Source organism: Bacillus rossius, chromosome 1 (genome assembly GCF_032445375.1).
Source record: "Bacillus rossius redtenbacheri isolate Brsri chromosome 1, Brsri_v3, whole genome shotgun sequence".
Classification (NCBI taxonomy): domain Eukaryota; kingdom Metazoa; phylum Arthropoda; class Insecta; order Phasmatodea; family Bacillidae; genus Bacillus; species Bacillus rossius.
In genome coordinates this window covers 314197336-314222499 of record NC_086330.1, presented here as the reverse complement: position 1 = coordinate 314222499, position 25164 = coordinate 314197336, and the positions used below count along the sequence as shown (strand labels likewise).

The 25164-nt window shown below is 38.6% G+C and overlaps 1 protein-coding gene across 2 annotated transcripts; it reads right to left on the bottom strand.

The window, feature by feature from the left end:
- Positions 1–996: 996 nt before the first annotated feature.
- LOC134527918 (cytochrome c oxidase assembly protein COX18, mitochondrial) lies at positions 997–19023 on the bottom strand. Of its 2 annotated transcripts, XM_063360952.1 has the most exons (6): positions 18368–19023; positions 18150–18287; positions 11732–11879; positions 6271–6395; positions 4924–5034; positions 997–1234 (listed from the first exon to the last, which is right to left on the bottom strand). In XM_063360952.1, exons 1-6 carry the CDS (start codon positions 18872–18874, stop codon positions 1046–1048), a joined length of 1218 nt encoding a protein of 405 aa, XP_063217022.1. In that variant the 5' UTR covers positions 18875–19023; the 3' UTR covers positions 997–1045. The 2 variants fall into 2 exon arrangements, with proteins under 2 accessions (XP_063217022.1, XP_063217023.1); XM_063360953.1 differs by lacking the exon at positions 18150–18287 and having other exon boundaries at positions 18891–19013.
- Between the last annotated feature and the right edge of the window lie 6141 nt (positions 19024–25164).

Here is a 25164-nt window from a genome sequence, read left to right as displayed (position 1 = left end):
CTTCATTCTTGTCATCACACCTCACCTTGTTTAATGACCCCCATTGCATTTAGCAGTATTCTAAGTTGAGCCTTTAGTAAGTCGGTGCATACCTTTAAATGTGATTTATGTTAATTCTACAAAATAAGGTGGTTATTGCATGTAAGAATGGTTAAACATATTTTTAAAATGTTTGTTTGAAAAAACGTGCTGTGATTAATATTTTGTTCGACATGTAAATTATAATTATATCAAACAGATCTTAATAATATTTTAGGATACAATATGGTTAAGTTACCAAAATGTACTTCCTCATGTATATTCCTAACAGTTGTTATAATTGATTTAGTACTGAAAGAATGAGATAAAGAGAAGAGACAAATCCATCTTAACCAAGAGACTTCGTGGCATTGTTCGCTAATGTGTCATGTTTATGTGAAACTTTATGGGCTCCATAGTTAAACGGAAACTTGTTCGGAATGGCAGGCAGAGCCCTGCGAAACCATGTATGGCTGACTGGGCACTGCCTGGTTACACATCAACTGTTCTAAATATCAATCATCGTAATGATGCTGGTGCATGTATATAAGTATCAATGAAGAGGAACTGAATGAAATTTGTCTCTAGCTTCCTGGTTGCAAATTGTTATCACATTGCTGATAACTCTCCTTTGTTTACTGCCCATCACTTAATAGCTTTTTCTACCCTTACCACTCAGTTCCATCGCTCATTAAGCACTACATGGCCAACATATTTTGAACAGTTATAACACCTGAAGAAAATACTGTGTCCAAAGATATTTTTCAATCTCCTGGCCATGTCCCATTGATACGTATTTCCTTCCTCTACTTCCCCTCTCATCCGGCTTACCTCTTGTTCCCCTCATCAATGCACTGACAGTTCACAAGACATTTGACCCACACTTTAAAATCTCAACAACTTGGACAGCTTGAACTGTATCAAAGGGCTGCTTTCAGCCATCAAAATGAACGTATGATTTTCAAAGAACACAAAAAGGCAGCTTTAAAACATTTTAATAAATATCACAACTTGCCTACAATTAACATCATTGCTGTCGCACGTTTTTCTTGAAGGTCAGGGCTTCCTGGAGCTCTCTCCTGAGGTGTGTGTACGGCTGTGCGCGCTCGCTGGGTGTAGCTGGAATCCCACTGAGACGCCTCACACGTGGCGACAGCATCATGAGGTTGTGAGCCAGGCCGGTGACGCTTGACGTGACCCAGTACAGGCACAGACACTGCCAACAAGCATTAATGAGTAGCTACTCAACAGTGTTGACACTGGTGCTTTGAGCACCAAGCTGTCAGAACAAGGCTAGAAAGAAATATTCATATTATGAACAAACAAACAAACAAAAAAAAACCTCTAGAAATAAGTTATTGCTGCGTAAAAGTTTTTAATACATAACTTTGTCATGTCACACACAAGTATTTGACGTACAGACTGTTAACAAAACCTAGGTTCAACGTACCGTCCATAACTGTCATTTTACTTGCAGTCTTAGCGACGGTTCTTAGTTCACTTCCCGCTCCTAGTAACAATACATGAGCGACCAATATGTTAGCAATAAAAAAAGTCTCCCCCCCCCCCACCTTTTGATCGAGTTATTCCTTTTAATTAAGAGACGCAGCCCCTCCGGGAACACTTCGCGTCACGATTCCAGACGGACTGCATTAGATTATCGGCGAGAATCACAGCGAAACTTCTGTCCAGCCATAACCGAAGATGTAGTCAGTTAGACAAGGGATACTATCCCTATAAAGTCTTTTAAGTAGTTTAGTCCGTCTGTACACAGCATAGTAGTTATTTTTTTTAAATAATTTTTTTTTTTTTTTAAATTATGGAAACGCCCGCGATTCCGCGATCTTCAGATCTGGACGTGCTACACTTCGGGCTCTAGAAGCTACCTTCCCTGTTTGGTGAGTTCCTATCAGTTTATTCCCCGACCTCCCCTTATCTTTTTCCAGGCATTTTCTGCCCAGTTTGCTAACTGTCTGTGTATCAGTTCTGATCATGTTTGATTCGAACTGTTCACAGACAGGTCCAAGAGCTGGATGCGGACCTAGCCTCATTTTCGCACACTACCTCTCCAACAAACAGGCGCCCTGACGCCATGTTGACTGCTGGACTCCGGCCAGCGAGCTTCAGACCTCCGGTCCTACTATATTTATGAACCTTTGGAATGTCATTTAAATTACTACGTTTGAAGAGATAAGAACTATATAAAACTTTCTTTCTGGACTTTAAGCGCTTACATTGGGATTTTTTGTGCCTCTTTGTATTTTTTTAATTGATTTTGTTTATTTATATTAAATGACACTTCCCCTGATGCTAACTTTGCATTGAGACCATCTCAACAAACACCTGGTCACAGAGCATGTTGAACCTGTCCGTACATATGCTGCATGATTCCGTTCTCAGACCAATTATTCTGTGGCAATGATAAAAGGTTGAACTGTTATTGCAATACATCAATCCCTCACTTAGCACGACTAATGTGTTCCCAAAAATGTTTGTGTTATTCAAAATCGCGTATTCTGAAGCATTAGTCTCCATAAATGGCAAGGCTAATTTACTTAATATGTTCCATAATATGTAGGTAAATACATATTCTTTACGTAATAAATATAAAAGCATAGAATAACACTCAACGATAAATATGCCACACCATTTATGTTTATAACCCTACCAATGAATACTTTGTATGAAAAATACAACACCGCATAACGGGAGATAGATCATCAGTCGGCTAGTTGGCTTGCTTGCCCGGGCATGACCTTAAACTCACCTCGCATACCTAGACAGCTATCCTTTACTGGCAGTGAAACCAATATTAATGTCCGGAAAAATATTACATTTTAATTTTTCAAAAATTAAAGTGCTTATTTGCGTATCACTGCTTGGTTCACAAATCCTGTCAGGCACATGATTTTTTTTTTTTTTTTAATTGCACTATTCGTAACAACCTTTTCCATGTAAATCATCTGTTTATTTCTGTTCCGGGATCAAATAATGACAAATGTATTCCTGCTAGTACAACCAACAGCATCAGACTTATGTAAATATTTGATAGAGTCCTTACTTCGTACGATTGTGTACACAGTTGACTTGCTTAAAACTAAAGTGCAACTAACATAACATTCTGCATGCCGTAATACTTCTAGTTTTGTCTCAAATACTTGAACACAATGCATTATGCTCTCACTTGGAAGTCATGATTCCAATATGTTTCCAACAAGCAGGTGCAACTTTCCTGCCACTGGCTAGACTGAAGTTCATCACGGCCCGGTCTTTGGCTGGGCGACAACGGTACGGCCCGGGCTTACGCGCGAACGTAAGCCGATTAAGTCCTTTACACTTCATAGCTACAACTGAACTTGCCATAGCTGATGTTTGTACAACAGCTGATAGCATAGTCAGACCTGAACGTACATCTCTTCCCCCCTCGTATAGCTAACTGTATGCCACAGTACATCTGTTGTTTACCGAGTTGAAGCAGACTTTGTGACATCATGCCTGAATTTTTTTTATCTGTGGTTTTTTCATGCTAACTGAAATTTAGATATGCTAATCAAGACTGGGGCAGTAAAATTAAAATCACACTAAATGAATTCGCACAATTTGTTTGAAGATGTGCTAAGTGATGATTGGTGTATTAAGTGGAAAACAATAAGTAAATATTTACATCAACATTTAAGTAAGGTAGATACAGTGTTCTTAGTTTTATAGCTATAAATGCTTCATGGCTTAATGCCAATAAAAATATAAATTAAACATTGTTTCTTTGAAAAATTTTGAACAAGTTTTCTGGTGAAATATTACATTTCGAGCTACCATGAATCTACGATAAAAAAAAACTAAAGATGATTTAAAATGTATTACCATACAAAGTTTTAAATAAAAGTCAGGAAGCCCTCTTACTCTACATCTTCTTAAACATTCAATTTGAAATCCTATACAATAAAACAAGTTTAAACCAATTACTAAGCCATACAATGAATGAATGAGTGAATAAATGAACACAATGGATGACATTGGGTAATTCGAGATGATATGAAGTGATGTAATGAGAATAGAGTGGATGGGGGAGAATGAATGTGTGGGCTAAACAGAAGAACCCACCCCACTGGCTCACTGCATCATCCGCCAAGTTTCTCACTTTCAAAAAATACGGGAACCCGGTTCACCTTAGTGTGGTAAGTGATCTAACCACAATCACCATGGCAAGTGTCTTATGTCCTTTACTATACCCTTGAAAATATGATGATCGTTTGAGTAGTTTTTGCGTGAAAGCGTAACAAACAAACAAACTCACATTTATAATAATATAATTATTATAATAATTAGTAAGGATAAGGATATAGAACGCTCGACACCTGACGGCCAAGGACGAAAAATATTCGCTAACCCGTGAGATAGTAAATAAGAGAGGTCAAATGGTTCCTTCTCTCACTCGCACACTCTAGTCGGAGAGGCCCGAGAATTGCCAAAGACCCTTCGTGTGTGTTTAGTTCACACGTACGCTCGCCCGCACACTAGCCCCACTTTTACAATTACGCTTTACTACTTTCTCTCCAATATTTCTCGCTCATGTTTACAAATACGAAGATGGACCAGGGAACCTTTTTTATGTATTTTTTGATTCTCCACAAGTTTTGTTTGAAACCTTTTTCTCTTAAATGCCTAGATTCTGAGAAAAACTGAGTCAAACCAATTTTTAACCCTTTTATCCAAAAACTTCATGTCCGATTTCAAAAACATTAACACCATTTGATTCAGTGTCCTCGAATTACCCTTATATCAAGTTTTCAGGTCTGCTGGTAAAAATTGCTTACTTTGCCTCTTACTGACTGGCCTATTAGGGTTTATCACAATGACAATGCAGAGAGTATGAATAAATAAATGAACAATGTTAGGTCCACTTACAGATGGCACTCCTGCTGCAATGGGAACCATAACCACACTAAGAACTCTGAAGAAGTTGGTGACGTACTTCTGAAATTTTGTGGTTTTCTTTACTCTGGACCTTTCCTGCAACTAAATACATGCAACAGGTTTGATGCTGAACATATACATTGAGATCAGAACAAACATTTGACCTTTTCTTTTCTTTATTATTATTTTTAAATTTATTTTCTAACAGTTTAGCAAGAAATTGAATTTTTGTAATGGTTTTTACCTGCTTTATCATGTAACATAGACATAGCTAAATCTCTTTAAAACAAGAAAAAAAAGTATGTTACCCTTACAAAAAAAGAAACACACACACACACATACTGACAGTAGGCATCCACAAAAGTTCTTGAATTATTAATTGGCTTCACCTCCCAAATGAAATATCATGGATCAAACAAAACCAACATCATTTTCTTAACTTATATTTTTCTAATAGGTCACCTTTAAGATATTACTTTGTAAACGTGAACACACATCAGCACATTTTTGAGACAGCATAACTGTAATTAATATTATTAAAGTTTCAGTTTGTGTATTGCTGGCCCCTGCCCTCCCCAACTTTGCAGAGTATTCCTATGATGTAATATTTTTTAGTAGTGCAGTATATAAGCCAGTTATGAAGATTCAAGTTCGGCGTGACCTAATTTTTTTATTTTTGTTTTATTTTCTCGAATATTTTAATAAAAAAATTTAAAGAAACTTTTTTTTTGTTTTCAATTGGAAAATTAACCTACAAAACATCAAGGTAACTTTTAAAATTAAAACTCATCTTTCCATTTATGACCCCCAACTGCACATTAACATTTTAACTTTTTTTCCCCCCGGATTTCTTACTTTTAGATGCCTTGCCAAAATGTAACAAGTTGTCATATGAACAGAATCACATGTATCCTAGGGATTTCATTTGGAAAAATAAAAGAGAATGCTAGTAAATCACCAAATTCTGGCAATCCCTGAAGGTATTAACCATGCCTTGACAGAGTTAAATGTTTAGTACTAACCAGAAGCAATAATCATAATTTAAAAACTGCTGGCTTACATTTGTCACCCTTCCTGATACCTTTGAACTACACTGTGGCATCGAAGGAAGCGACTCAACACTATTTCATTGATTTCTAGAGAACAGGACAGAATATGCAATCTAGTGCTAGCCTGCTTAGTCAAGCATTGTTAAGCCTTTCCCTTCCTGTGGTGCTGCAAATATGACAGTTTTCAACAGGAAGTAAAATCACAAATTTTTATGTATCGTTATACTCATTAAAAACAATTAGACACTGTTTTAATGTTTTAAAATACTAATGCTGATTAAAAAAATACCTCAATGATAATAAGGTTGACTAGTCCAAAAGTAACCGGCAGAATGAGAGATGAGTCAACCATCGTGAGATTGGGAAACCACAATGTTCCACCGACACTCAACTCCAGATTCAACATAGCAGCAGCTGAAACACAAAAAAAACATTATTACTTTTGTTTTACCTAATAACAGTAGATCTACAACATGAGTCCAGAGTTGCCAGATTGTTGGAGGGGCCATGATGGTCGAGTGAACTGGTGATCTGGCTCCCACCTCACAGTACACACTCCCGCTGCCCCCTCCAACACATTCCGTTGTTGCTCCATCTCACTTCTCTTCTGACTCAATGGTTTTGATGTATACGAGGGGTAAAAAACCAAATAATTATTTGTCAATTGTCAAGCCCCTAATTCAAACTGCGCACAGGTTTGTGTCCCTCTAGATAGGCTCCATTCTTGTCAACTTTCATTCTGCTGTTTATAGCCATCTTATTTGGGGCATGCTGCACTCTACATATACAGGTTAAAGAATTAACATATTGTTACGATTTATTAAAAACAAAAATAATAAATTGCAATGGGAAAAATACTGGGTTCGTAAAGGATAGCCCCTTTTAAAGATTTTACTACTACACAGTTTTATTGATTGCCAATATTTACATCACTAACAAATAATCTTCTAAAAATGCCTAATATTCAATTACACTTCAAAAATATGTTAATTCCCCAGTCACTCGGTTCTTACACACCGCACACCTCACTGGGCTGTACCTCTGGCGCAACTCTCGCCCCAGCTCCCCTCGTGGACCTTTGTCGCGGGACTCCACACCGCACTCCGCCGCTGCCGTCGCACTTCCCTTCGCCGAGGCTCCGCTCAACGCTTCGCTCGGAACTTTGCTGGGGACTCTCGCCGCACCCGTGGTACTCTCGCCACCCAACAATCGTCAAGAAACTCTCTCACCAAGGAACTCCTCACCCAGGAACTCCGCCGCACCCGCGGCTCTATCACGCAGAAAACTCTCCACTAAATACTGAACTCTCCGCCCTGGAACCTTCGTCCAGGGACTTCGCCGCTCCGCCGCACCCGCGGCACTATCGCCCTGGAAACTCCACCGCAGGAAAACTCCCAGCTCCTCACTGAACTGCCTCGGAGGCCGGCATCCTGGGCTCATATAGGCCCAGGCGCCACTTCTAGAAGTCGCGAGCGCAGCTGGGGCCAGTCGCGTCATTCCGCGCTGACCCGACGGCAGAATTCTCGAGACACGCGTCGGCGGCTCGCGTAACTTCGCAGCTGTCAGGTGTCAGATAACGTGTCGAAGGCAGAGTGTCAATAGGGGAGCGGAGGGAAGGAGGGGGGAAGCGATGACCCTTGTAATCTACCAGGCGCGCGTGGCACGTCTCACGTGCGGCGGCCATGTGACATCAGTGGCAGTGAAGGGCCGCCAGCCAGCTCCGCACCTGTGCGCCGCGGCCCTGCTTACGTTTCGTAACAATATTCTGTAAATAAATACCTTTCATTAAAAATATGAACTTCAGTAAAAAATTTCCAAAATAAATAAACTACAAGGGAGATTAACTTATACTTACGTTTGCTCAATTTAGATATTGATTGTGCACTAACTAGGTGTTAGTAAAGATTGGTCTATAGTTTCATCTCGAGTGACAAAAACATTGTGGTTTTAATCTTGTTTTTCCGTGAACCTTTTCCAGATATGATGAACAAATTATTTTTTTTACGCAAGTAAAAATTTGTATTGTTTAGAATTTATTAATTAAAATGAAACAAAATGTTAAAAAAGAGGAAACAACCAAATTTGCACATGATTTTCAGTTAACAGGCGAATAACTACTTGAAAGTAAAGCCACAGCATATTAGGCCATAGTTTTATAAACCAACTTATATCAAAAATGGGTAAAATCCCAGCATTCAAATTTTTTCATTTTACAGAAAACTATCGGTATGTTTTGAGGCTGCGTATGTTGCTACCAGAAGCAGACTATAGTCTCGCCTCCCATACAGCATCTGTTGTGAAGGGAAGGGATGATTGGCTGTGGCCTAGCATTGTCTAGTCTTGGGGACAGATCTGCTTATTATGAAGAAGCGAGCAATAGGTTCTCATTTGCTGCTCACGAAATAGTTCCTGGTACTTAAGTTTGTTTAGTTTGCTGCCTGATTTAGCCAAGATAATATATTTATAACAACATTCTCACATGGAAATAAGTTAAAACAACTAAATTTCAAAATGTGCTCTAGATTCAATGATCTTGTTAGAGCGAAGTTTGAAGTTAAAAAATACAACCAAGGTGAATATTTATCATAAACTTAATTATTGTGGTGAAGTGTCTAACTGGTTCTAAGCAAATTCAGCAGCCAATCAACTTCAGATCTTTGCAACAGTCTAAACTGAACTTGCTAGGAATCACCACGCAAAAATTTCAGAAATCCATGCAAAAATAGACCAAAAATAGAAGCAAAACTTGAACTGAACATTAGCGAGGTGCTTCTAGAACCTTTTCTTATATAAGAAAATAGGCTAGCAGTTAGAAAATATTAAATATTTATTCAAAGTGCTTTCATTATATAGCTCTCAACCCACTCAATCCTTCTTTTAGCAAGCTCTACATATTTACCAACCACAAATGTTAAAAAAAATCAGAATAAAAACTTACCACATCTTTTATACTTTTTACTAACACATTAAAAAATTACAATTAACATGTGAGCACTCAGACAAGTTCAAGGCATCCGTGGTGCGCCAACACAAAATCCTTAAATGACATAGCAGAGTCTGAATGCTTAAGAACTTATTCAGTTTTTACTATAACAGATGACATGTAGTATAACACAAGAATGTTGACAATACATGGTATTCTGCCATAATTGTTTCTACAAGACTAAAAAGAGGTAATATATGCACTTCTTAAGTAACACTCTTTTCAGGAGATATACGCCTATTAAATAATATGATATTGTAATGAATACTCTGGTTTTATAGTAAAAATAAAACTGATGAAAATTAACTGTGTTTACCATAATGCTTGTAGAATGTTGTAATAAATGCTTCAAGCAATAAAGGAAGCTATACATCTGTACCTCAGATCCATAGCCATAGTTGGTCAACTTGACAGGGAAGTAAAGAAACAGTTATTTCAATGTAAAGAAACTGTTCTTTCAAGGAACTTATGATTAATTTCTTCCAAATGAAGGATTATTTTCAACAACCAGCAGTATGTAAAAATCACGTTCATGTTCCTGTTTGGCCCACTGCAGTTGTCTGTCCATTCAGCGTTATTGAACTTACATACGTTTGGCTCAACCTTTGGACCAAGGCTTTTATAACTCAAGCTGAAGGCTTTAGACAAGTTTTTGATTAAGTTATGATGTTATGGTTCGATAGAAAATTATCTTTTAAGGAAGCCACCTAGTCAGAGGTATATTTGTGTGAGTGATAAAGTGGAACACTTGCTAGTACTTCTAGTGCGGCATCGCCTCTTAAGTGCAATACCCTGAACTAGCATGCAGTATTCTCATTGTGGATAAGGCAAGTATGAAATTTATGTGGTAACCATAACATTAGATGGTTAAAAAAATAAAGATAAAGGTGTAATGCAAGTCCATTGAGTGGTTTCAAGAATCTGTACTGGGTGTTTCCTGTCTAAACGTTATTCTGAAAACACTAGTTTTTTTGCCATTTTCACTCTCCTAAAAATACAGTTTAAAAACAAAATATGGAAACAGAACTTGCTCATCCGCCCTCAGCGTATTCTTAGATGTGTTTCGAGCAGTTTTTAAATAGCATGGTTTTTTATAGGCAGGCCCATTAAGACATAATTTGCAATAGAACAAGACTTGAAATTTCACTTGCAATTGGGCTCCCCCAGTTGCAAGGAGTTCTCCCCTAACTTTACTCTCTCCATCCCTTCAGTCGTCCACTTAGGTCACATGTCACTTGCAATATTTATCCATTAACCCCATTCCACTCCCCCTACGTCCTCTCCAGGAATGAATGCCTCCCTCTTTCTGTTTACACCACTAACATCCACTTTGCTCTGCTGCAGAGATATAATGGTAACAGTGTATTAAAAAGATATCAATTTCAACACAAAAGGTAAATGAAAATACGGAAAATATAAAACTTTTCACTACCACAAATATATATAATATACATATAAATAACACAATTAAAAACTAAATATTAAAACAATGTTCATGCACAAACCCTTGATAAAAATTTAATTTTAAGATACTTCATCTAACATTCAATCATTATTTTCTAACAATACTGCATAATTATTATCAAATCTGGATATACCTTTCTAAAGTAGATTAGATGTATAAGTTATTAGGAAATTTGACAAGTTGTAAGTTGTAAGTAAAAAAAATCAATAAGGGTACAAAATATTTCACTCTTTCAGTTTTTTAAAATCTTGAAACGTACAAACTAATCTTAGCCAACTTTTTAAGTGACTATGATGATTAAAAATAAAATTATTTGACAGTAAATGAGACACACTTTCAATTGGTGTAGTCAAATTTATTGTAGCCTAAGTATATCTGAAATAATTAGAATTTTTATACAGTTAGGTAACAAAAAGTAAAATATATATATATATATATATATATATATATATATATATATATATATACATATATATATATATATATATATATACATACATATACATATATATATATATATATATATATATATATATATATATATATATATATATATATCTCCGGAACAAAATATTTGTTCAAAAGGTTACTTAAAACCTCTTTTTTTTTTTCCTTTGCTTTTGATCTGTACAATTTATTTCGTGTGTTTGGCCATAAGAAACTTAGAAATCCTGTGAGTGAATGTGTGAGTATGAATAGAGAGAAAACCAACATCACTTATCAACATTGTTTTGTGTCAGTGTTTTGTAGTTCTTTCTTTGACTTATGAATTGGAAAAAAATTAATATATTATAGCTATGGTGAAAAGTCTTTAACCAGCTATGTTTGGACCACAGCCACAACGGATCATTGAAAGTCAATATAGTTTTGACTGAAATGCCACGTGTGAAAATGTGAAATGTAACCAGCTAAAAAAACAGAAAATACTACACTGAAGTGAAAACTGGCAATACCGATAAACTCTGGACAATCTGAAATGCCGGCAGCACTGTAACACAACCTGGCAGCCAAAGCGAATAGCTGAAATCCACCCAAAAATATCCGAGTGCGAACAGCTAGATTGGTTCTGGATTACAGACTGTGGTGATCATAGTTTGCTGGATTACAGACCTCTCACAGTGCCTATCAGCTCTAAGACATCTGAATAATGTGTCATTATTAATTATCATGAAATTTTAGAGAAATTTAAATGCAACTATTAAAAATCAAAAATATATGTTTAAAGGACACAATAATAATAAAACAAAGAGAGGTTTAACAAAATAAATAAACAGAACTGATATACCATTTCAATAGTCTTACCCACATCCTTGTCTGGCAACATGTAAACCATATTCCTCAAGGCTGTGGAATATATAATCCAAACAGAAATTTGGACCCAGAGAACAACACCTGCTTTGAACGGATGGCAGTTGTCACGTAGAATGAGTTTGTTCCATTGTTTCTTCAACTGAAATAAAAAAAAAATTCCTTTCGGCACAGCCTACAGGCATAGGTAGATTTTTAAGTACCTATTTCATCTGGAAATATTTTGGAAACTTCTATATAATTCTGTTATATTTTAAGAATTTAATGTACAGAACATATTTATGTTCTCCAGTATTACAAAATGATTGATTAAACATTTTCTCACATTCAATGCAGCAAAATATTATGAATGTTCTAACTCAATGCAGTTAGCATTGAATAGGTAGCTTAGAACGAATTACATATTATGTCAACTAATTACTATTAAATTTTTTTGACCTTCAAACACTATTTTTCATCCCTTGCACTAAAAATGTGGTCATATCAAAATTTGCTTTGCAACTAGGTTTAAGACAATAATAAGATGGTTTAAAATAAATTCAGATTTGATACTAAGAAAGTTATGAAATTTCAACCCCTATTTTTACAGTATTAATTTGTTTCTTCAAAAATTGTTTCAGCCAAAGTTTTGGATAAAGTTTAGGATTTATACAATAAATTATAAAGGATTTGATGGTACATTTTGAAACCTTGTTATTTCTACCCCTTGCAGTAATGGTTGGTTAGATAACAATTTATTTTAACAAAAGTTTTAGACAATATTTGGAAAGTTAATCAAAAATAAGAATGGATTTAATAGTGTACATGGTACTTAGTGAAGTTTTATTTATTTTCTTATTCCAACCCCAGGTCTTCGTATTATGAAAACTAGTTTTACACAACAGTTAAGATACAAATTATGAGATTTACACAATTTGACAAGATTTAATGTGTGCTTACTAGGGGAGTTATGAATTTATTTTCGTATTTCAACCTTTTTTTATCCAACCTTTGCATCAATGGTTAGTTGTATTAAAAATTGTTTCAGACAAAAGTTTTAGATCATAATTCATGGTTTTGTAATAAATTAGAACAAATTGGATAGTGTACATGGTATGGAAATTATGAATTAATTTTTAATTCTACCCCTGGTTTTTATAATTCCCTGCAGTAATGGCTCATCAAAAATTGTTCCACCCAAAAGTTTTAGATAAAAATTATAAGAATAACAAACCATTCAAGCAGATTTAATATTGTAATTACTAAGGGAGTTATTAATTGACGTCGACCGGGGCTACGCCCCCCCTAAGCCCGATGTGCCTCACGCCGTCGCCACCCCTCTCCTCCCACCGACACCCTCTGTTTCAAACCTCCCGCCCCGTGTGCAGGTGTGTGTGTGTGCGTGTGAGGCGCCAACAAGAGGCGGGAGTAAAGTCTGTGCCACGACCCCTTTTATTTTATTATTCAATTTTAAGGTTTACCTAACTGTCTTTTCTTTAAATAATGTTCCCTAAGTGTTTATGTTTTAAGTGCTAGTTGTAAGGACGGCGCAGCGCCCCACGTGGCAGGCAATGGAACTACCCGCAAATAGTTTGAACCATAATCATAATTAAAATAATCAATACTCAACTTAAATAATTAAGGAAACCTTGGTATAATTTTATTATAGAATTTTTAGTGTATTTGTTTTAGTTAAAATATGTATTAATAAATAACAGGAGAGACTAATGGTAAATCCAGCGCTTTCCGGCAGCCATGCTGCCCTGGCCTCTTCAGTCGCTTCCGTTCGTCACCCGGGGTAGGATGCTTGGTGAGCACCGCGCAACTTCACATTTTTCTTAATCAACTGATCTTTTAACATCCGCCAGACTTTTTATCATTCTTAAACCTTTTTTTGTATCTGCGAGACCTACTCCGGGTGGCCGACTCGTTTTAATAAATATTTAAGTTCAATTCGGACATTTAATCACGAACCGCGTCCAAAACTAACGAGGCCAGGCCATGAGGTGACCTGGTCAGCCTGTAAACTGATTCTCTCCCACCGTTGGCATTATTAACAGTTTCATAGTGTGTGTAGGTGTAGCGTGATTGGAGACGTGTTGTAACGTTGCTGAAATAAAAGGAGTACGTCGAACGTGTGATTTTTAGTCGAGTGACCACGTGTCCCTGCTCCTGAACCTCGAGGCGTGTGGGACACCGTAAGAGCCCACTGTAACGATATCGCGTGCTAAGGGAACCGGGCCTAGCCCTACACGGGTCACGTCACGCCCTGAAGGGTGTCTCCGCCGGGTCCACGTGCCCACATCACGTGGTGGCGCCCACTCCGAAATTTTATTTTGTTCGTTCCCTTACCTCCCTAGTACGACATAATTTTAACTTTGTTGTTTTCAAAACTATTACAGATGAAAGATGTATATAAAATTTATGGTTTTACAATAAATTAGAATATATTTAATAGTGTACATGGTGTGGAATATAAGAATTTTTAAAAATTCAACCTCTGTTTTTTTAATCCCATCTCTGTAATGGTTCGTTTTATCAACACTTGTTTTTGACAAATTTTTTAGATAAAAATTATAGCATTTACAAATAATTTGATGACGTCGATAGTGTGCTTACTAAGGGAGGTATGAATTTTTTTGTCTTCCAACCCTTGTTTTTTTAATCCCTTGTAGTTATGGTTGGTCATATCAAAAATGAATTTCGACAAACATTTTTTGTATTACTTCTAGGAGTTAAAATATGTTCAAATGGATGTGATATTCATCATATTAGGGGAGTTATAACGATTTTTCTGTTTTTTTTTTTCCTTCAAAAAACCTTCCCCATTCTACCCCTTTGGCCCGATAAGGCCCATTAACAAACTCAACCAACATTCACGCATGCACCAACATACACGCACACATACATCTATGCACACACACACACAGAGAGAGTTGGTGATGGTTTTGGGGTCTCTTCACCCTGAAACGAAAAATTATCTAAAAATGTTCCGGAAGTCACACCATGGTAACAGCTTTCATTGAAATCTACCTAAAAATGGTTACAATCAGTAACATCCCCATCGTGTGGCCAAGAAAAGAGTACAAGTCAGTTTTCTGTGCTATTACTGGAAACATGCACTTTGCCAACAACATACAGTTAACATTTAAATTTAGTTTGCTTTTATAAGTGTATTTTTTCTCGGTGGTGTTAATGGAAACAATTATATATATTTATATATAATTCTTAGTAGGCCTAAAGTTCAGTACACTAAATGAATGGATGAAAACATTTCTTAAATTTTTTACAATTCAACAGTATGATTTTTAATATTTTGGTCTGTTGATCTGTTTGTTCTGGCATCACAAGTAAACAATGGAAAAGAATTTTGGTGAATCCTTTATCTTCTAGCTTATATAAATGAAAGTTAAGATATTAGGCATGAATAATAAACAAACAAAAAAACCTCCACATCCTTTTTATCATTATCCAAAATTTCACTTTTAAGTGGGGTAGGTAAGTTTGGTTTTATGAAGAAAGACTTACACTTTAATCTACTAGAGCACAAATTGAGATAATGAGTGTGAATAACATACATGCAGAGTTACGTACTTAGTAAAGCATTCTTGGAATTTGACTACTAATGAGGTGAAACTTCGGTTTTATTTTAAAATGATAATTAAAAGAAAACTACCTCTCTACAAAGCAAATTAAGCGGAGGTGAACAGGGTAGCAAAAATAGTTTACTTAAAAAGTTACGAACTGCAATTTTATTTTTTATTTTCGAACTTTGACCACTAAGGGGATGAGCATAATTTTATTCATGTTTTGACAGTTTGATCGATAAGGGGCTAATTACACCCTTTTATCAATTGCATGAAGTCTTGTTTCTGATACTGCTTCAAATTTTATTTTAAGTTTTTTACCATGTTATATTGTCTTTCCATGTTGTTATTTCATCTTGGAGAATGCCATAGTTTTTAATGTCATCTCCCTTTACAAAATAATGTGACTTGCCGTAGTGATTTTCATGTTTCCACTGATTTCCATATTCTTATTTTTTAAATATATCTTGGACAGTATCTGACATATGTAAACATGTCTAAATAAATAAATCATAAATCAAAAACAGGGATTTGTGTTTTTATAAAAAATCCCTTTTGGCACAACCTACAGACATAGGTAAATTTTGAGGTACCGCTTTCTTCAGAAACATTCTGGAAACTTCTGGAACAATTTGAGAACTTAAAGAACATCACATCTTATATATTCTCTAATTTTTAATTTTATGCACCCAGAATGAATAACTTAGAATGGATTTCATTCTATGCCTGCTAGGGTAGTTACAAAATTTGTTTTTTATGTTGAAAATCTATATTTCATATCTTGCACTAAAAGTGGTGGTACAAAAATATGTTTTGAACTAAGGTTTAAGAAAATGTTTAGGTGTACAATTCTTTCGAACGAATATTGATAGTGCACCTAAGTAAAGATGCAAATCAAGCAGTAAGCAAGAAACAGAAGGGAATAATCTATACAATAGAAAAAAAAAAGTTTTATTTTATTATTTTTTTAGTTTGATCATTCAGGAATAAAATTAATGATATCTCAAAATTCCAAGAAACTATGCACTATAAAATCACAGTTAGCAAGGATTCATGTGTTATATATCAAAATTGAGTTAGCATAGCACCCTATGACCCTGACATAAGTAGGCTAAGTTATATTAGAATTGATTCCTAGTACAAAAGTAGGCTATGGTAGCATTGCACTGCTGTTATGATAATGATGATTATGATGATGATAGTTTGGTTACGTCAAATTAGCTACAATCAAAATCTTTGAATGCTTGATAAACTGTGAGCTATGTAAATCCTACATTACATTTTATTAATAAAAAGACTTTCTAATGATGTTTTTAGATTGTTATACACCTAACCCTCACTTAGCACGTCTTCAAATTGTGCGGATTCATTTAGCGCGATGTGAATTTTACTGCCCCAGTCTTAAATAGCATGTCTGTAAATTTCAGTTAGAACAAAATCTCCGCAGGCAAAAAAAAGTCGTGCACGACGCCACAAAGTCTGTTCCAACTTCTGTAAACAACAGATGTGTCGTGGGATACAGTTAGCCAAACAAGAAGGATGAGAAATGCGTGCACTTGTCTGTCTATGCTATTGGCTGTTGTACAAACATCAGCTATGGCAAGTTAAATTGTGGCTATAGAGTATAAAGGACCAAATGTGTTTACATCCGCACGTATGCCGCCGTGCCGTACCGTTGTCTCCTGGCCTCAGACCGGGCCATGATGAACTCAGTCTAGCCAGTGGCAGGAAATTCACTCAAACAAAAGCAACGTCTGCCCATTCAACTGCCGGTAACTGTACGTGCTTGATCACTCATAATGCATCGTGTTCAAGTATTTGAGACAAAACTAGAAGTATTACAGCGCTCAGATTGTCATGAAGGCCATGCTTATGTTGGTCACACTTTAGTTTTAAGCAAGTCAACTGTTCACACAATCATACGAAATAAGGACTCTTACCAAAAGTTTATATGTCTGATGCTGTTGGTTGTACTAACGGGAATATATTTGACATTAAATACCGGAACAGAAATGAACAGATGATTCACGTGGAAAAGGTTGTTAAATGAATGTTGCAATGAAAAAAATTATGCAGTGGCCTGACAGGATTTGTGTGAACCAGGTTGTGGGTGATACGCGAATATGCACTTTAATTTTTGAAAAATAAAAATGTAATTATCCGGACAGTAATATCGGTTTCACTGTCAGTTAAGGATGGTTTGGAAAGGTACATGACGTGAGTTGAAGGTCACACCCGGGCGGGCAAGTCAGCCAGCAGACTGACGATAAAGTACATAATCACGTATCTCCCGTTACGCGGTGTCGTATTTGTCATACAAAGTGCGATGGGAGCCATACAATGATAAATGGTGTGACATATTTATAGTTGAGTGTTATTCAACGCATTTGTATTACGTAAAGTATTTTTTCCTACAGAATTTTTAGACACATTAAATAAATTGGCCTTGCTATTTATGGAAGGTAATGCTTCAGAATACACAATTTTGAATAACACAAGCATTTTTAGGAAAAAAATTAGTCGTGCTAAGTGAGAGATAGGTGTACTGTTTGGCCCTTGCACTATTAACATTATGTAGTTTTAAATTTTTGCCTTCTGTAAAACAACACATTTGCAAAACAAATTATGAAAAAAAAGTTTGTATACAATTTCAGTCAAATCAATTCTTATTTTTACAACCTATATAACACTTCCCAATATGAAAAATGCTTAGAACTAGGAAGAAAATAAGCAATCTTTGTAGAACTCAAAAAACATCATTTCTAAAACATTCTTCGATCATTTAACCCTACAGTTGTATAAAATTTACTCATTTGTAGATAGCATCATATATCACAGAACCTTACTGATCGTCTGTATGCCACTTTAGCTTGCGCTTCTGTCCAGTTAAGCTTCTTGATAGCATATGTAGTCTCCATACCCAACTGCTTTGCTATCTGAGGCATTTCCAGTGTTAGATTTTCTACTTTTGCCAAAATATAATTCTGGAACAATACAAAAGGGCTATAAATGTTTATCACATAAGGTAACCTTGAAATGTCAGCTTTTAAAATGTAATACGAACCTGATAAATTGTAAAAGGTAGTATTACACACGTACGAAGAATAACAGTTGTCAACATTATTGAACCCCACCACGGGAGTCCTGTAGATTCATGAATAAAAATTATAGATTCTTTGGCATAACCTACAACTGTACTTTCCGAAAGGAATTTAAAAAAACCTGCTTGTATTTTCAAAACTGAATCAATTGTTTCCAGAGTGGAAAAATACCTGGAATTAAAGTAGGCATCTGAAGAAAACATGCCTTCACCATCCACTGCATGAAGTGTAAATACTGGCCGTAACCTACGCGTGCTTGCATGAAAACTTGACGTACTACGACGAAAATTCAGACGTAACGTGTTGCCACTAGCAAAATTTTGGCAGGAATATTTTGCTCCGAGGTTTGAATTACAGCACTTTTTTTCCACGACCTCTGCTACTCGTGATGTTCTTACATACAGCGTTTTGCCATAACTTAGGGTTCGCCACCAATCACCCAAAATATTTATATTAAGGTTACGTCTCATGTTAGGAATTAAATACCTGTCGCATATGTAAAACACAACTTAAATTAATGATTGTAAACACAAAACATGAGCAACACTATCTTAATATTTAACCCGGGAATCGGGATGTTGATAAACACAACATTATTTACTAACAACTCTTTATTCCTCAGGATCACGATCATATAGATACGTTTGGTAACATTCATTTTCCGTCGGCTTAATGAAGCAAGCGGCGGTCTGCAAACTAATGGCGCTAGTGCTATGTGTCCCTTTCATTAACATTGAATTACATGGAAGTGTCATATAAAAGTATGTATATTAAAAAAACTGTTTAGTTTTAAACGTCAGGTAAAGATTAGGGTTTTTAATTTATTTGGCAGCTTCATAGTGTTTGAATATACAGCAATAACTTGTAACTTTGCCTTAATTGTCAGTTAAAGTTATAATCTAACACAAAAACTATTTAATAAATAATTTTTCGTCAATTAATTCAGCAGTGTGGTGTAGTGAAATGCATGGACTGATAATCTGCAGGCTCGAGTTCGATGGTATCTGCTAGGATTTTTCTCAGATAATTTAATTTTAACATTTCTCGCAAAGTTGACGTCGTACCTCCTCTTTATTAAACAAAAACCCGGGTCACAGTCCTGTCCGCGGCGCAACACTCCAGCCATGGCCCTGGTAGTACCACCACTAGTCACCAGATGGCAGTTGTAAATATAAAGAGACAATGTATTATAGTTATGTTATATATGTTATTATTGTAAATATTTATTTAGATTATTAAGTGTATATTGTAAGTATGTTTTATAGACGTGTAAATAATATTGTAAAATACAAAAGATCAAAAGAGATAGAAATATGTAAAACTTTAACACAAATGATTCTAGACGAAACATGTATAAATTGTGCGGGCTAACAAGATTAGCTAATCTGGTAGAATAAATTCTAACACAGGCAAACGTGTTATTATTGGCTTGCCTTCCTCAGTTTCCTTTCCTCAGCTAGTGACTTTTCATGAGATCGCGAGCTTCCTTCTCTCTCTCTAATTCTACCTCTCTCTGCCCACCCATCTGCTAGCAACTCTCGTGAGACTGTGGGCAATCCTCTGATAGCGACTCTTCGTGGGACCATGGGCATCCATCACTTCAACTTCCATCCTTTCCGCTAGCGACTCTTCATGAGCCCGCGGGCATCCCTCTCTTCTACACCCAATCTTCCTGCTAGCTACTCCTTGTCAGCACGTCTTCGGTCAGCTGCACTGGGCCGAATGGTCCACTCCCGCCTCAGAGTGTGAGGCTGCTCTACCCAAGAGAGCTGGCGCCGGCCAAACAACACAACAACGACTGAACGACCGAGCGACGTCCACCCCGTCTCCACATCTTCACCAGAGACGATGCCGCGACATTAGGTGCCCGAACGTGTGGCACATCATCATCGAGACTACCAGAGTTCATGAACAGTCAGCAGCATTCGGTGACCAAACGAGTATAGAAGAAGGTGTGCAGGACAGAACGTGTAGAAATTCGTGACACAATGCTACCACACAGACTGACAACCACATGCGAAACAGGTCAACCACCAAGGGACTTTGACCTAATGACAGGAGAGGAACAGTGGCACAACACATCTGAGTGCAAACCAGTGAGAGCAGAGTTAGCAATGGGTACATTTGTTTTGGATACAATAGCAACACCAAGGCCCACACAGGCACCAACACAGAAGGCAGGGGCAAACCTCATAGACAGGGAGGTACTTGCAAGTACAGCAGTGCAACCAAACATGCATATAGGGCGGACAGCTACCGCAACAGGATGCATAGTGCTACCAGAGTTCAGTGGGCTAGCGCACAAGGACCCATACGAGTTTGTGCAGTGGTGTTAGGGACGGATGACACAATGCGGGGTGCAGATAGAAGAATGGACACAACGCACGAGTAAACAATTGCGCGGGCAAGCTCGTGAGTGGTGGAACCTGTGGGGACGCTATGACATGCAGTGGCAGGAGTTCGCTGCTCGCTTAACACGGCGCTTCGACGACCGCATGGCAGTCATGAGCTGTAAGGCTCGCTTCTACGGCGAGACCCAAAAGGACTCAGAGTAAGTAGAGCAGTTCGTGGCAAACAAGCTGCGGCTGTACCGGCGCATAGCCCCAGGAGAAGACCCCGAGCAAGCTTTGCCAGAAGTTATTGCGTTAATGCGAGAAGAATTGCAACCATTCCTCAGGCCATATTGCAATGGAACAGTAGAGGACTATGTACGACAGGCAACAGCTACAGAAGGCAACCTACGACACCTCCTGGGACGTCGGACCGGGACAACTATCCCCGAACGAGGACCCAGACCTCAGGTCGGAGCACCTGCAGGGACAAGCAGGGCCATACCACAGGAACGTCCATGGTGGACAGCAACACGGGCAATCGAGGGCTCACCTGGTGGGACAGACCAAAACACATCTCCAGGATGGCGGAATGCAGGCAATCGGCGCGATGGAGGCCGACCACCACAGTGCCGTCTTGGATGCCCACAGGGCACATATCACTGGCATCAGGACTGCCAGAGACACCAACAGCAACCACATCTGGCGGGAAAACGGGCAGTAGGGGGTGTAGGACCTACAGACTTAACCCCCGCACCAGCCAATCCCCTGCCACAAGCCACAGAGAACAACATTGAACAACTGGGGCAGCTCACCACGCTAGAAAACCGACTAATGCGGATCCCCATCACCCTGAACGGGAGACAGACTGCCGCACTTATAGACACAGGGGCGAGCCATGTATTCGTCGCCCAGCACTGTGTACCACCCGCAGATATCACACCCAGACACTGTGCCCTGCGCCTTGTTACGAACACTGGAACCGGGACCGCCATTGGAGATGCCATCATCACTGTGGGTATACGGGAGATGGTGACCCAAACTTCAGCGGTCGTGGTAGAAGGACTCAGAGAAGATTTGGTACTCGGACAGCCATGGTTGGTAGAGCAGGATGCCTTGATTTCACCAGCATCAGGCCTGGTAAATTTAGGTAAACGTGAGCACCTGGCAGTATATACACTAGGAAGCATACCACCTTGCCACAGAGCACATGGCCACAGGCCAAGAGACATGACCTGTCGCCTGCTCACTGTGGAAGATGATGACCCACCCCCAGCGGACCTGATCGAACTCAAACAATGAGTTCTCGATGCCCAACGCACCTCCTCAGATGCTGAGCATCGACGAGCAAAGCAAGCAGGACTGGATGAGATACGGACCATGCCCGGCGAATGGACGGCCCACGGAGTGTCAGACGAAGGGGAAGACCCCGTAGATCGCCATCGGCAGCAAGAGATTGAGCTGACAACAGCGCGAGAACACCAGAGGGCCTACACTCAGCAGATAACTCCACAGACCACACGACAACCACCAGAGCTACAGCCAGGTGACCACGTGTATGTCTGCACACATCCCCTGTCCAATGTAATTAGGAACTACTGTGCTGGACTGAGCCCCAGGTAGTCGGGACCACACCGCATCCTGAAGCGGCTAAGTCAAAGTACATATTTGGTGCGCCGGGGTAGGCAAAGGCGAAAAGTACACCGGGACCACATCTGGAAAACAGCACTCCCAGAAGGGGGCAATGCCGTGGAGGACCCTACTCCAGATGTGACAGGACTGATGCCAGACAACCACCAATCTGTCACACCCCAAGGAATACAGCATCTGTTCCAGGGAACACCGAGGCCCAGGACAAGAATGGAGAGGCATGCAGAAGCCCCTGCCACGACCCCTAGGCGACAGCACCAGAGCCACCCGGCACAAATGCAGATCCTTGATGTCACAGGGACACCAGAGGCGGGAGTAAACACCACGAAGGAGCAGCCCCTGGTGACAGAACCAGAAGACATCGAGACAACAGAACCACCCTCCCCTCCCCGAGGCGGGTGGGGGCATGGAGCCTCCCTCGCCGATGCCGAATTTCGGGTCAAGGTGGAGGAACCAGCTGAGGACAACCAGAGACTCCGCAGACGACGACGCCGCCGGCCCCCACTGTACCTGGCAGATTACGTCACCGGCCGCGAACTGGACACACTGGTGAATGGCGACCCAGGGAGTCCGGAACCGGCAGGCCCGCCCTGACGCTCGCAACTACGAGGAGAGAAGGCATCATGTGCCTGCTGGAAGGCGCGCGGACGGCCTAGACCCGGGATTTTCCAGGGGGGGGGGGGGGGCGTCTGACGTCGTACCTCCTCTTTATTAAACAAAAACCCAGGTCACAGTCCTGTCCGCGGCGCAACACTCCAGCCATGGCCCTGGTAGTACCACCACTCGTCACCAGATGGCAGTTGTAAATATAAAGAGACAATGTATTATAGTTATGTTATATATGTTATTATTGTAAATATTTATGTAGATTATTAAGTGTATATTGTAAGTATGTTTTGTAGACGTGTAAATAATATTGTAAAATACAAAAGATCAAAAGAGATAGAAATATGTAAAACTTTAACACAAATGATTGTAGACGAAACGTGTATAAATTGTGCGGGCTAACAAGCCAAGACAGCTCTCATCTCCCAGCCAAGTTGAGAGAATAATTACCATTATGAGCTCTCCACTCTCTCAGCCAATCTGGGAGAATAAATTCTGACACAGGCAAAAATGTTTTTATTGGCTTGCCTTCCTCAGCTTCCTTTCCTCAGCTAGCGACTCTTCGTGAGACCGCGGGCTTCCTTCTCTCTCTCTGATTTTACCTCTTTCCCATTCTCCTCAGCTAGCAACTCCTCGTGCGACCGCGGGCTTCCTTCTCTCTCTCTAATTCTACCTCTCTCTGTCCACCCATCCGCTAGCGACTCTTCGTGAGACCGCGGGCATCCATCTCTTCAACTTCCATCCTTTCCGCTAGCGACTCTTCGTGAGACCGCGGGCATCCCTCTCTTCTACACCCAATCTTCCTGCTAGCTACTCCTTGTCAGCACGTCCTCGGTCAGCTGCACTGGGCCGAACGGTCCACTCCCGCTTCAGAGTGTGAGGCTGCTCTACCCAAGAGAGCTGGCGCCGGGCAAACAACACAACTGAACGACCGAGCGACGTCCACCCCGTCTCCACATCTTCACCAGAGACGAGGCCGCGACAAAGTTAAACTATTAATTACAAAAAAATTATATTTGTTTAAAATTTTGAATTATATAATCAGATGAGATTCAAAATAAAATAAACAAAACTAAAATTCTAGCATGTAATATTATACTCTGGTTTTTATTTATTATCAGAAGAAACATTACATTTTTCCATTTTAAAATAAAATAATACATTGTAACAGTAATTAAATTTATATATAAAATGGAAAAATGTAATTTTTCTTCTGATAATAAATAAAAAGCAGTTAAGATAATTTCTAGCTAAAATTTTTGTTAATAATTATTTTATTCAAAATCTTACCTGATTATGTAATTTAAATGGTTAAACATATTTTATTTCTGTAAATAAGTTTAATTTTGCGAGAAATATTAAAATTAAAATATTGGGGGGGAAAAAAGATCCCAATGGATGTTAAACCCAAACCTTCAGATTATCAGCCCATGAATTTTACCACTACCAGCCATATGCAGAGATCTCACTTTATCTTTAAGGGTCCCTCAAACTCAAAAAGTGACCCTAAGTACCGTGCAAGATCCTCCCTTTTACTTCTCTTAATCACGGCACACTAAATTTCAAGTGAAGGAAGCTGTCATACTTTAGGGCCGCCGATCCGAGCCTTAAGGGATTCTAAATTAAGATGGCGGTCATTATTTGAAAAAAAAAATAACTTACTTAAATAAACTTCTACGGCAATTTAAAGATGAATTGGACTTGTGCTATTTGTAAATAATGATAATTTATTAAAATGAATGTGTAGGAAGAGTTTTGTTGCATATGTGTCTCTTTTAAATATTCTAGTGTTAAAACAACTTATCCCATATCCATCCAGACCATCTGTTTACATTTTGAAGTGCTTACTTTATTTACTAGAAAATATCCGTTTCGTAAGTGAGTTTTAAACATTATTGTGTGTTCTTAGAGTAAATAAAGTACTGTGTGCGTTTATATTTGCTCTGATGGATGTCCCGAGATTGTTTGACGAAGAATATTTGGATTTTATTCAACGGATCGAAAATAGAGAAAACCATTATCCCCGACGGTATTTACGTGATGGTCAAAATCCTTGCGAATTCTTCTCCGACATCGAATTCGTCAAACGTTTTCGATTTACTAAACAGATTGTGATGGACACTATTGTGCCTCTTGTTGCTGCCGACAACAATGATAGGAGAGGATTGCCATTG

Bases quoted from the DNA above. Each gene is read 5' to 3' on its own strand.
- LOC134527918 (XM_063360952.1), bottom strand. From the start codon at position 18,874: ATGAGACGTAACCTTAATATAAATATTTTGGGTGATTGGTGGCGAACC. The intron at 11,880-18,149 runs GTAAGGTTCTGT...TTTTTATTTCAG, and splicing joins AAGTGGCATACAGACGATCA to TTGAAGAAACAATGGAACAA. The intron at 6,396-11,731 runs GTAAGACTATTG...TTTGTGTTTCAG, and splicing joins GTTGCCAGACAAGGATGTGG to CTGCTGCTATGTTGAATCTG.